General features: G+C 43.7%; 1 protein-coding gene across 1 annotated transcript in view; it reads left to right on the top strand.

Annotated features, from left to right (window-relative positions):
- The first annotated feature begins 480 nt into the window (after positions 1-480).
- Positions 481-13,982, top strand: part of COG7 (component of oligomeric golgi complex 7) — an 84,097-nt gene continuing 70,595 nt past the window's right edge. The window contains exons 1-4 of the mRNA XM_053894367.1: positions 481-870; positions 5,424-5,572; positions 5,869-5,985; positions 9,377-9,545. Of these exons, the coding sequence (XP_053750342.1) occupies positions 702-870; positions 5,424-5,572; positions 5,869-5,985; positions 9,377-9,545 (604 nt within the window). The 5' untranslated portion in view covers positions 481-701. The remainder of the gene's footprint in view (positions 871-5,423; positions 5,573-5,868; positions 5,986-9,376; positions 9,546-13,982) is intronic.

Genomic DNA, 13,982 nt, shown 5'->3' with positions numbered 1-13,982 from the left:
TCCAGCGCGGTGTGTTGCAGGGAAGGACTAGGAGGCTCGTGTGGCTACACGGATGAAAGGAGCAGGAAGGGTGGTGGGCACAGGCCAGATCTCGTAGAGTAAGTAGGAAGGCAGTAAAGCATGGTAAAGAGTTCAGGTTCCAGTGGCGGGCTTGCCTGAGTTCCGATCCCCACAGTGCCACTTTCTGTCTACAAGACTGAACCAGTTGTTCAACTGCCTCAAATCTTCATCTTTACGTTGGGGAAAATACTGGCACTCATAGTACCGTGAAGACTGTGAAGTGCGCTAGTGCACGTAAGGGCTTTGGAGGAAGCACATACTTATGCCCGCGAACACGCACTTAAGTTAGCAAAAGAAGCGGAAGGCCCTCAAGCGCTCACTGCTCCCCGCTCTCCGCCAGTGGCCTTGCGCCAAAGCCCAGCTCACCAGGGCGCCCGGAACGCCCGCAGTCACTATGGTAACGGCCACCTACTTCCGGAAGAAGTACGGCGCGCGGCGAGGGCCATTCCGAGCAGTCTGTCTCGGAGAGTTGACAGAGGGGCCTCAGAGGGGTGAGTTGCGGGTGCCGTGGGTTCCGCCTGCCGCCCCCCCCCCGCCCCAGGCCAGCCCCGGTGCTCTCGCAGGGCCGCCCGCCTCCGCAGCCTCGTTGCCACCGGAGCCAGCTCTTCAGGCGTGGACGCCGGGGCCGAGGCGGTGCGGCCATGGACTTCTCCAAGTTCCTGGCGGAAGACTTCGACGTGAAGGAGTGGATCAACGCGGCCTTCAGGACGGGCCCCAAGGAGGCGACGGCCGGGACGGCGGACAGCCACGCGGCCACCCTGGTGATGAAGCTGCAGCTCTTCATCCAGGAGGTGAACCACGCCGTGGAGGGTGAGGCCGAGCTGTCCGCGCGGGCGGGGGGCGGCGGTGGGAACTCGAGCCCGGCCCGACCCTCCTGCAGCCCCTTCGGGGGAAGGTGTCAGCTCGCTGCCGCCAGTTTTTAAGGCTTGCCAGGTCTGAGGCTTGCTCTTCCACCCCTCGCGTTGCCGTCACGTCTCCTTTTATAACTTAAGTCAGAAGCGTGAACAACAATATTTCAGTATTTCAACATTATTAAGTAATCGTCGGCACGTGCTTATGTTTGGCAGAAGCGTATCAAAGCCGTTTGGGACTGACACAAACCTGGGAAACGTTGTTTTAGCGGACTTTCATGTCCGTGAGGAAGATGGGCAGGCCTGACTGGAGACTTGAACCATCTTTTAAGGATAGTTAATTATAAAAAATAATACACGCCAGCAGCCATTTCATTAACACCTCGATTCGGTTTTTATTCAGGGCATACTGCACGCCAGTCTCTCTGCTCGGCTTTGTGGGAGAGACACGTTGCACAGACTGCCGGCAGGAAGCCTATGATCCAGGATACGGAACTTTATTTTATGGATGTGTCCAGTGTTTAAGAAAAGGCTGGTGTTGGTGGGGAGAGCGGGAGGGGAGCTGTCTTTCACTGCAGATCCTTTATTGCACTGTGCAACTTCTGCTTATGATTGAGCATCTGTCACGCATGTGCCCAGAAATAGGCAGTGGGCAAAAAGTGTACCTTTCAGGCAGTTGTTGCCTTGTGGGGAAGATACTAAACAGTTCACTTACAATGAGGGGTGGCTTTACCCACAACTAGAACCAGGAGCGGCGAGAGCTGGAAGAAGTGTATGGTTACCTGGTGTCTGGGAGAATCATAAAGGGCTTTCCCTGTGTTAGGCCTTGAAGGAAGACTTCATAGGGCAAAGAGGGGGGACGTCAGTAACAACGCGATAGCAATATTTGAGTCCTTGGAATGTGTCAGGCAGTCTTTTAAACGCTTTATATGTATTAACTAGGTGGGTCTCCAACCAGGGCTGGCAACGTTGCCTCCTCCTCCCCCAGCCCCCAATATCTGAAGTTGGTGAGAGTGTTTTTACTCATTGCAGTGGTGAGGCATGTCACAACCATGGACGTTCAGTGGAAGTACCCAGCGATGCTTGATGTCCTGCAATGCTTGGCACAGTCCTGCACAATGAAGAACTGTCCTGGCCAAAATGTTAATATTGCCCCTTTTGGGCATAATTATCTAATTTAAACCTGGCAATAGTCCTTAGAGGTAGGCACAATTATTATTCCCACTTTATAATTGGAGAAACCGCAGCGGAGTGAGGTAACTTACCCGGTCATGTTGCTAGTGAGTGGGGCCGTTTGCATTTGAACCCAAGCAGTTGGTTCCAGAGCCCAGGCTCTTATCCATGATACTGTGCTACTTGTCTGGTATTAAAGGGAGAGAGGACACCACATGCAGAGGCATGTGAGTATAGAAAGGCCTAGCCAGCCCAGAGAAGAGTGAGTTCCAACAGAGCTCCATCAATAACATCAACAAATATGAGTCACTGGTATGATGACCACAGGATCACACTTCCGTAGGGAGTGGGGAGACTTGCCGGAGATAAGGCAGAAAAGTAGATTGGGATCAAACTGTGAAAGGCCTTAAGTTTATTTATTTTGAGAGAGAAAGAGAGCATGCACGCACGAGTGGAGGAGGGGCAGAGAGAGAGGGAGAGAGAGAATCCCAAGCAGGCTCTGCACTGTCAGTGCAGAACCGTGCGATCATGACCTGAGCCAAAGTTGGACACTGAACCTACTGAGCTGAGCCACCCAGGCGCCCCCCAAAGCTTTATTTTTATGGAAGATGAGACCGTGGCTCAAGTCTTCAGTGAAGAGAGGTTATTGCAGAGGTTCAAGGAGTGGGTATTGAGGACTCCAAACTGGAGGATCGATTTGTTCATGAATTCAGTCAACAAATATTGGGCACAAACTGTTTTCCAGGTTTCAGAGATCCAGTGTTGAATGAGACCCAGTCTTAGGTTGGATAGGTTAACAGGGGCCAGATCATGCAGGGATTTTAATGTCACGTGAAAGAGTTTGGATTTGAACCAAAATGAGTGTAATGGGATGTTACCGCAGGATTTATAAGTATGGGGGTGACATGGTTTGACTCATGGCTCCATTCTGCTGGAGGCTGCTGTTCAGAAGGGTGGACTGTCATCATAGTGGCTTCAGGTGGGGTTATGACAGTGGACATGGTGCGAAATGGATAGATTTAAGATGTTTTTAGGAGGAAGAATGGGGAGAACTTGCTGGTGGATTGGAATAAGGAATGAGAGGGGGAGAACATCAGGAATGGCAGCAGGTTCTTGAACCGCCCAGCTGTGGGCAGAGGTGCCAAACGTAGAGTAACGTTGAGAGAATTTGTAGTGAACATCCATACGCCCACTACCTAGACTCTACAATTAATGACCTAACTATATCTCCTTTATCACAAGTCTGTCCACTTACCAATCCCTCTCTCCATTCATCCATCTTATTTTTTGATGTATTTCAGAATGAGTTGCAGACATCAGTATCCTTTATCCCTGTGCATTTCAGTTAGTACCCTAAACATAACAGAGTTCAATAAGTTCAGTACTTGTTTACAGCTCTTTTTTTCTTCACCCTGTAAAATTTACATAAGGTGAAATGCACGAATCCTATCTGGTGAGTGTGATGAGTTTTGACAAATGTGTACACCTAGGATAACTCAAACCTCTGTCAAGAAATAGAATGTTACCATCACCCAAGACAGTGTCCCCATGTCCCCTTACGGTGAAATCTGGCCCTTACCCTCTCAGAGGCAACCACTGCAAGTGATGGTTTTAAAAATGGATACAGGGGTGCCCCGGTGGCTCAGTCAGTTAAGCATACGACTCTTGATTTCGGCTCAGGTTGTGATCTCACAGTTCATGAGTTCAAGCCCTGTGCTGGGCTCTGTGAACACAGCGTGGAGTCTCCTTGGGATTCTCTCTCCCTCCCTCTCTCTCTCTCTCTCAAAAATAAACATAAAAGGGGCGCCTGGGTGGCTCCATCGGTAGAGTGTCCAACTTCAGCTCAGGTCATGATCTCACGGTTCGTGAGTTCAAGCCCCACATCGGGCTCTGGGCTGATAGCTCAGAGCCTGGAGCCTGCTTCACATCCTGTGTCTCCCTCTCACTCTGTTCCTCCTCCATTTGTGCTCTGTCTCTGTCTCTGTCTCTCAAAAATAAATGTTAAAAAAAATAAAAAAATATATAACAATGCAAATATTAAAAAAAAACATTAAAAATGGATACAAGAGTGGACTAAACTGGGGGGTGCTGTGGAGAGGGGAAAAGAAGTATACAGGAAACAGCAAGGGCTGAAGAGTGACTGAGGTTTAGCAGGTGGAGACCAGGCTGGGGCCATAACATTGTTAAAAGTCAGTCTTTGTGCAGAAGAAATCCATGTCCTGTGTTTGTTTTCTTAGTCTTAGAACTTTACCTGGGGTCAGTGTAGGAAACAGATTTTTACTTTACAGCAGAGCTGGATGAACAGGTTCCTGAACTACTTCAGGATGTTAGAGTTCCATTCATTGCGCTGGTAGAGAAGGCACTGGGCTTCTTTGGTTGATTCCCATCAAGTTGCTCTTTAAAGGCTTAAAGGGGTGTGCTATTAACTCTCCCAGTTCCACATAACACATCATAGTTTGCAAAAATGTTCAAGTTGTATTCTGCATTTGGGATGTCTGTGAAAAAATGCATCTTTCTTTCTTTCTTTCTTTTTTTCTTTCTTTCTTTCTTTCGAGAGAGCAAGCAGGGGAGAAGGGCAGAGCAGAGAGAGAGAGAGAGAGAATCCCAAATATGACGTGGGGCTTGATCCCATGACTCTGGGATCGTGGACCTGAGCTGAAATCAAGAGTTGGCTGCTCAACTGACTGGGCCACCCAGGCACCTCAAAAAATGCAGCTTACTTAATATCACTTGATCTCCTACCAGACCTGTTAAATAAGAAACTCTGGCAGGTGCCTGGGGACCTGCATTTAACTGCACTCCAGTTGATGCTGAGAGTCTGTGGACTGTTTTGAAAAGACCATGGAATGCAAATGGGCCGGACACATGTAAGGCTTGGTTTCAGCTCTGTGCAATCTTAAGCAAGTTACTCAACCTTCCTAAGCCTCAGTTTTCTTATTTCTAAGAGGCGGCTACTAATGATTACTGTGGACATTAAGTGATAGAACGTTGGTAAACCACCTGCACGTAGCTGGCATCTACCCAGTGTCAGATTCTTTCATTCTGTCTCCTCACAGAGGGAGTTGCACTTTCACTCAGTGGTGGAAAACAGTTGGTGTTGGGTCGGGCTGATGGTTCCTTCCTTGTCAAATCACGTGACCCTCACCCATCAGACTGGGGAGGACATGGCCCTGGCAGAGGCCACCTCCCGGCCCACCTCCTCTCCACCCCGCATTTCCCGCAGGCTCAGAAAGCTGTGTAGTTGGTAGTGCTTTGGGGAAGAGTCCCTTCCTGTCTCCTGATTTATTCAAGTTGTGACTGCTCCGATTTTCGCCTTTCATTCTTGGCTTCTTGCTGCAGAAACAAGTCACCAGGCTCTTCAGAACATGCCCAAAGTGCTCCGTGATGTGGAAGCCCTTAAACAGGAGGCGTCTTTCCTGAAAGAGCAGATGATTCTTGTCAAGGAGGACATTAAAAAATTTGAACAGGATACATCCCAATCGATGCAGGTATTTTGGCTCCTGTCCTAAATGTTGATTCTTGGTTTTAGAAGACCTTCCCTCCCAACCTGAACTCCAAAGTCTGCCAGCCACTCAACACTCCTCTTTGGCTTGGTTCTTTCAGCTTGCACGTCTGTCTTCAGCACCTGCTGAACAATGTAGCCATATGATTGGTGTCGTAAGGGGCACAGAAGCTCCCTGAAGACAGGGGCACCTCACAGTGCTTATGTTTCAAGTCACTGGAGCAAGGGAGAGAAAAAGGAACTGCCATTTCCTTAGTGTTTGATCCCTCATTTCTCTTTTAGGTGTTGGTAGAAATCGACCAGGTGAAGTCTAGAATGCAGCTTGCCGCAGAATCTCTTCAAGAAGCAGACAAGTGGAGCACATTGAGCGCTGATATTGAGGAGACGTTTAAGACTCAAGTAGGTTTTTTGTTCAGGGGATGTTGTGCGTTCTGTTCGGGCAGGAACGTGAGGTTTGGAGAAACCGATGAGAAAGTCATTTACTCGAAACCGTAAGGGGTAGTAAAAAGCAGCACAGGAAGTGTGCAGGCAGAGGGTAGGAAGATCTGAAATTGCTCTGGGTCTTTCCACCATCTTGAGTTTGTATCTCCTGATTGACTGAAGGCTTCTAGTCACAGAGTTTAGGAGAAGCCTCAGTAAAAAAGGCAGAGGAAATGGATTAGGAGAGTGTGGAGCACGGGCAGACAGACCTTACCCATCATGGGATCCTGGCAAGGTACTTAACACCTCCTGGGCCGCCAACGGTAGTGAGTAGGAATGCTTTTGATACCTGGTTATAAGGAGGAGGTCAGATGATGTCTTGTGAAAAACTCCTTTTCAGTTGTTAAGCAAAATGAATTCTTTATCATCCCTTTTGCTGGTTTTCAGAACTCTCACAAGTTTTTAAAAAAGCGCTTCGTGCATGTGGGGAAAAAATTCGTAGACAGGAATAAACAGCCAAAAACGTTTTCCCTGTAACCCTGACACCTCCCAGTGCCCTCATTTCCCTTCTCCGTACAAACTCTCGCACCACCTTTATACCTGTCCTTCCTGACACATACACACTTATATATGATCCCTGCCCTTTGGTTGCCATAAATGGTAGCACATTGTGAACGCTGCTGGGCACTTTGTTTTTGTACTGAGAGATCTCTTATTCCATATCAGTTATGTTTATCTTTAACACAGAGCGGGGGAGGGGCAGAGAGAGGGGGCCAGAGGGTCTCTTCTGACAGCAGAGAGCCTGATGTGAGGCTCAAATTCAGGAACCTGGAGATCACAACCTGAGCCGAAATCAGATGCTCAACCAACTGAGCCACCAGGCACCCCAGTTATGTTTATTTTTAAGTACAATAGAGCTCCTCTGGGCTCATGACAAGGTAATTGATTTAGGGTTCACAGATGTGAGTTGCAAATCTTACTTGACTTCTGGCATGGATGTGACAGAGAATGGACCTAAGTACAGTCTCTGATTGCAATCTGTACGCTACTAATATTAACTAGCTAAAAGTTAGAAAGCTGCTTTCTCCCCTCCCAGCTATCCTGATATTCGGAACTAATTGCCCACAAGATCGCCTGTATCCACCTGGACATCCCCCTGGACACTGCAAACTAAATTCATTACTTCTGTCTAGAACCACTGCCCATTTGCTCTTCCCTTTGGCCTCCCTCTCTTGGTTAATGGCGGCACTTCCCATGCAAGTATTGAGGCTGGAAACCTCGGCAGTCCTTAACTGTTCCCTTTCCCCCATCTCTCCCATCTTTCTCTGAAGTTGTCTGTTCCTTAGATCCCTCTGCCACCACTCTGATCAAGCTTCCCATTGTTTTTCTCCTACACCATTTCAACATCCATCTGTCACTGCTGGCTCCCACCCTCTCATTGGCAAACTCAGTCGCTCCCTCCCTGTGCCTCTTGAGCCATAGTTCTTAATTTGTATCCTGATCTTTCTGTATGTGAACCCAAGGGCTGCACTGTGATCTTTGTGTTTCAATACGGTGTCTGACACATCGTAGACACCTTTCAGATGCTGAAATGAAACAATTACTGCATTCTTAATTCTTTTAAAAAATAGCTTTTCTAATTATAAACATAGTTTTTTTTAATGTTTATTTATTTTTGAGAGACAGAGAGAGCCAGAGCACAAACTGGGGAGGGGCAGAGAGAGAGGGAGACACAGAATCCGAAGCAGGCTCCAGGCTCTGAGCTGTCAGCAACAGAGCCCAACGTGGGGCTCGAACCCACGAACCATGAAATCATGACCTGAGCTGAAGTCAGATGCTTAACCAACTGAGCCACCCAGATGCCCCTAAACATAATTTTTTTTAATGTCGATTTATCTTTGAGAGAGAGAGTGCTCACGGAAGCGGGGAAGGGGCAGAGAGAGAGGGAGAGAGAGAGAATTCCAAGCAGGCTGTGTGCTATCAGCATAAAGCCTTACTTGGGGCTTGAACTCATGAACCATGAGATCGTGACCTGAGCTGAAATCAAGAATCAGATGCTTAACTGACTGAGCAACCCAGGTGCCCCAAATTATACACATAATTTGTGTGTGTCTGGAAGATTTGGAAAATTCAGAAAGATACAAGGCAGAGAACAAAATGAGCCTTATTCCTATGTCCTAGTAATATGCTTTTTATGTCTAGTAGGTATTTTTCTGTGTATTTTTACATCTTTGCACCTGTGTATTTTATATGTATGCATATATTACAGGTATATAGACACTTACATATATTTTAGTGTCTATATTCTTTTTTATCTAATTTTGCTATAAATAAATATAAAATCATATTTTATAATATATATTTTATAATCATATAAATCATATTTTGCTATGTAATTAATACTTTTCAAAAACATGATCTTTAATGGCTGCACAATATTCCACATTCCATTATGAGGGACTCAGCCTTTATATTTTATTTGTTATCAGGGAGGCTTTAGGTTGCTTCTAGGTTTTTGTTACTACAACACTAGAATCACATTAATTAATTAAAATGCATGAATATTTCTGTGTCCCTCTGATTGTTTCTTTTTTTAAGTTTTTATTTTTAAGTAATTTCTATACCCCACGTGGGGCTCGAGCGCACAACCCTGAGATCATACTCTACCAACTGGGCCAGCCAGGCACCCCCTTCTAATTGTTTCTTTAGGACATATTTTTAGAAAAGGAAATACCAGGTCAAAAGATATGAATAGTTTTCGGGGCGCCTGGGTGGCTCAGTCGGTTAAGCGTCCAACTTCAGCTCAGGTCATGATCTCGTGGTCCATGAGCTCGAGCCCCATGTCAAGCTCTGTGCTGACAGCTCAGAGCCTGGAGCCTTCTTCAGATTCTGTGTCTCCCTCTCTCTCTGCCCCTCCCCCACTCACACTCTGTCTCTCTCTCTTCCTCAAAAATAAACATTAAAAAAAATTTTAAAGATATGAATAGTATTCAAGGCTCTTGATGCATATTGCTAAATTGTTTCTAGAAAGACAGTGTAAATTTATGGTACCAGGTAGACTTTTTTCTTCACACCCTCACTAACAATAGCTATTATAATTTTTCCAGGGTTTTTCCACTTTGTTAGGAGGAAAACTCTTGTTTTAATTTTATGAATTGTCTTTTCATGTATTTTGTCCGTTCTTTTTTTTTTTTTTTTTTTTTTTTTTAAAGTAGACCACAACCAACAAGGGGCTTGAACTCACAACCCTGAGGTCAGGGGTCACATGCTGTACCAACTGCACCAGGCAGGCACTCTGTATTTTGTCCATTCTTAATTGAAGTACCTGGGTCTTTTAAAGTAAATATCCCCAATTGTGGTCTTTTTATAGGACATAGCTGTGATTTCTGCCAAGCTGACAGGTCTGCAGAACAGTTTAATGATGCTTGTGGATACTCCAGACTACTCAGAAAAGTGTGTGCACTTGGAGGCCCTGAAGAACAGGCTGGAGGCCCTGGCCTCCCCGCAGATTGTAGCGGTATTCACCTCTCAGTCTATAGGTGAGTGCTAGCCCTTTCTCGTCTTTGTGTGCACCTCTTTACAAAGGTAAGGCTTTCCGAGTCTTCAACCTCTTGAATGTCTTAATGTGGATTAAATTATGTAGATCGGAAGTTAACTTGTAACTTTCTGGGGTGGTCGCCTTTTTTCAGTATTTTATACGATGAGCATTTTCAAGCATACAGAAAAGCTGAAATAAGTGTATGACAGACACACCGTCTAGATCCCAGCCTGGTGTTTTACCAGATTTGCTTTGTCACTTACCTATCCACCCATCCATCTCCCTCTCCATCCATGTTCTGTTTTGGATGAATGTCAAAGTAACTGATAGATACCAGCATTTCATTCTTAAACGCTTCAGCATTCGTATCGATAACTGGAGTTCAGTATTGGTTTGTGATTCTCTTTTTTTGAGGTAAAATTTACATTTAGAGAAATGCGCAAATCTTAAGTGTACCATTTGATGAGTTTTGGCCCTTATCAAGTATTATTTTTATTTCCTCTGATTTACTAATATGGGAGATCTATTAATAGCATTCCTAATATTGTATCATTCTTGCAACTCAAGAACAAGCCCCACATGTTTACGGGATATCTGTGTGTGTGTGTGTGTGTGTGTGTGTGTGTGTGTGTGTGTGTGTGTGTATGTATGCATGTGCAGGGTAATGTACTACTGGATATTTTGCTGATACTTTAGAATTTTTCATAGAAATCCCCTTAGTAAATATTTTTGTCAGGCTTTAGTATCCTGGTTATCTCGGCTTCATAAAAATGATTTGTAAGCTTTTATTCTTCCTTATTACTCTGTTAGGTTTTAAGGAACATTTTTATCAAGTACTGCCATGGCTCCATTGAATGCTTTCTGCCTGCCGTTCAACTTGGGTATGAATGTTACAACTTCTGCCTTATTTTTTGTTTGTATTTGCTTTAGTATGGCTTTACCCACTTTTTTTTTTTTTTTAGCCTTCAAGCTTTCTGTGATGTTTTATTTTAGACTGGCTATTGGAGATGGCATATGGTTGAATTTTGTTTTTTGATCTAGTTCGTCCTTCCTTCCTTCCTTCTTTCCTTCCTTCCTCCCTCCCTCCCTCCCTCCCTCTTTCTTTTTCTTCCTTCCTCTTTCTTCCTTCCTTCCTTCCTTCCTTCCTTCCTTCCTTCCTTCCTTCCTTCCTTCCTTCCTTTCTCTTTCGTGGCTCCTTGCCCAACATGGGGCTTGAACTCACAACCCTGAGATCAAGAGTCACATGCTGACTGAGCCAGCCAGGCACTCGTAATCCTTGTATTTTTTAATAAGTGACTTTATACCATTTAGGTTTGTGTTTTAACAGAAATTTTCAGTCTTGTGTGTCTCTACATTTTTTGTTTACTGTTTCTGTTTTCTTTGTGTTTTTTTCTCTCACAGATGATTTGAAAGATATATAACTTGATTTTCGTTTTTCTAGTGATTTATTATTTCAGATACTAAACTAAGCTTCTTTCTCAATTTATTGGCCTCGTAATGAAACAATATCTGACTCCCCCAGTTAGTGAACTTTGATTCCTCCTGCTTCCCACCTACCCCACTTCCCCGCTCGATCTAGAAGATTGCATAGTCTAGAATTTTAATCATGACATACTATCAAATTATTAATTATTAATTTTTTATCATAGGGCTTCTCTCTCTAAACTTTTAACTGTTAGACAATTTTCATATTTTGTAATATTTTATTTTTATGTAACTGTTTTCTTTTTTGTTGTTAAACTGTATTTGTTTTTAGATTTTTTTTTATTAACTTGTTTTATTTTTTATTTTTTAAAATTTATATCCAAATTAGTTAGCATATAGTGCAACAGTGATTTCAGGAGTAGATTCCTTAGTGCCCCTTACCCATTTACCCCATCCCCTCCTCCCACAACCCCTCCCATAACCCTCAGTTTGTTCTCCATATTTATGAGTCTCTTCTGTTTTGTCTCCCTCCCTGTTTTTAGATTATTTTTGTTTCCCTTTCCTTATGTTCATCTGTTTTGTCTCTTAAAGTCCTCATATGAGTCAAGTCATAGGATTTTTGTCTTTCTCTAACTAATTTCACTTAGCATAATACCCTCCAGTTCCATCCACGTAGTTGCAAATGGCAAGATTTTATTCTTTTGGATTGCCGAGTAATACTCCATTGCATATATATACCACATCTTTATCCATTCATCCATCGATGGACATTTGGGCTCTTTCCATACTTTGGCTATTGTTGATAGTGCTGCTGTAGACATGGGGGTGCATGTGTCCCTTTCAAACAGCACACCTGTATCCCATGGATAAATGCCTAGTAGTGCAATTGCTGGGTCGTAGGGTAGTTCTATTTTTAATTTTTTGAGGAATCTCCATACTGTTTTCCAGAGTGGCTACACCACCTTGCATTCCCACCAACAATGCAAAAGAGATCGTCTTTCTCCACACCCTTGCCAACATCTGTTGTTGCCTGAGTTGTTACTGTTAGCCATTCTGACAGGTGTGAGGTGGTATCTCATTGTGGTTTTGATTTGTATTTCCCTGATGATGAGTGATGTTGAGCATTTTTTGGCCATCTGGATGTCTTCTTTGGAGAAGTGTCCATTCATGTCTTTTGCCCATTTCTTCACTGGATTATTTGTTTTTTTGGGTGTTGAGTTTGGTAAGTTTTTTATAGATTTTGGATACTGACCCTTTATCTGATATGTCATTTGCAAATATCTTCTCCCATTCTGTCAGTTTCCTTATTTGCTGATTGTTTCCTTCACTGTGCAGAAGTTTTTTATTTTGATGAGGTCCCAGTAGTTCATTTTGGCTGGCCTTTGTTTCCCTTGCCTGCGGAGACGTGTTGAGTAAGAAGTTGCTGCGGCCAAGATCAAAGAGGTTTTTGCCTGCTTTCTCCTTGAGGATTTTGATGGCTTCCTGTCTTACATTGAGGTCTTTCATCCATGTTGAGTTTATTTTTGTGTCTGGTGAAAGAAAGTGGTCCAGGTTCATTCTTCTGCATGTCGCTGTCCAGTTTTCCCAGCACCACTTACTGAAGACACTGTATTCCATTGGATATTCTTTCCTGCTTTGTCAAAGATTAGTTGGCCATCTGATTGTGGGTCCATTTCTGAGTTCTCTATTCTGTTCCATTGATCTGAGTGTCTGTTCTTGTGCCAGTACCATACTGTCTTGATGATTACAGCTTTGTAATATAGCTTGAAGTCTGGGATTGTGATGCCTCCTGCTTTGGTTTTCTTTTTCAAGATTGTTTGGCTACTTGGAGTCTTTTCTGGCTCCATACAAATTGTAGGATTATTTGTTCTAGCTCTGTGAAGAATGCTGGTGCTATTTTGATAGGGATTGCATTGAATATGTAGATTGCTTTGGGTAGTATCGACATGTTAACAATATTTGTTCTTCCTATCCAGGAGCATGGAATCTTTTTCCATTTTTTTGTGTCTTCTTCAATTTCTTTCATAAGCTTTCTATAGTTTTCAGTGTATAGATTTGTCACCTCTTTGGTTACATTTCTTCCTAGGTATTTTATGGCTTTTGGTGCAACTGTAAATGGGATCGATTCCTTGATTTCTCTTTCTGTCGCTTCATTCTTGGTGTATAGGAATGCAACTGATTTCTGTGTGTTGATTTTATATCTTGCAACTTTGCTGAATTCATGAATCAATTCTAGCAGTTTTTTGGTGGAATCTTTTGGGTTTCCCATATAGAGTATCATGTCATCTGCGAAGAGTGAAAGTTTGACCTCCTCCTGGCCGATTTCTTTGTGTTGTCTGATTGCAGAGGCTAAGACTTCCAATACTACGTTGAATAACAGTGGCGAGAGTGGACATCCCTATCTTGTTCCTGACCTTAGGGGGAAAGCTCTCAGTTTTTCCCCATTTGAAGATGATATTAGCGTTGGGTCGTTCATATATGGCTTTTATGATCTCAAGGTATGATCCTTCTGTCCCTACTTTCTTGAGGGTTTTTATCAAGAAAGGATGCTGTATTTTGTCAAATGCTTTCTCTGCATTTGTTGAGAGGATCATATGGTTCTTGTCCTTTCTTTTATTGATGTGATGAATCACATTAATTGTTTTGTGGATATTGAACTAGCCCTGAATCCCAGGTATAAATCCCATTTGGTCGTGGTGAATAATTTTTTTTAATGTACTGTTGGATCCAGTTGGCTAATATCTTATTGAGGATTTTTGCATCCATGTTCATCAGGGAAACTGGTCTGTAGTTCTCCTTTTTAGTGGGGTCTCTCTCTGGTTTTGGAATCAAGGTAATGCTGGCTTCATAGAAAGAGTTTGGGAGTTTTCCTTCTGTTTCTATTTTTTGGAACAACTTCAAGAGAATAGGTGTTAACTCTTCCTTAAATGGTTGGTAGAAATCCCCTGGAAAGCGATCTGGCCCTGGACTCTTTTTCTTTTTTTTTGGCAGATTTTTTATTACTAATTCAATT

The sequence above is a fragment of the Panthera pardus genome, unplaced genomic scaffold, assembly GCF_024362965.1.
Source record: "Panthera pardus isolate Hobbes unplaced genomic scaffold, ASM2436296v1 HiC_scaffold_5, whole genome shotgun sequence".
In the NCBI taxonomy this organism is placed as follows: domain Eukaryota; kingdom Metazoa; phylum Chordata; class Mammalia; order Carnivora; family Felidae; genus Panthera; species Panthera pardus.
This window is presented reverse-complemented; position numbering and strand designations above follow the sequence as displayed.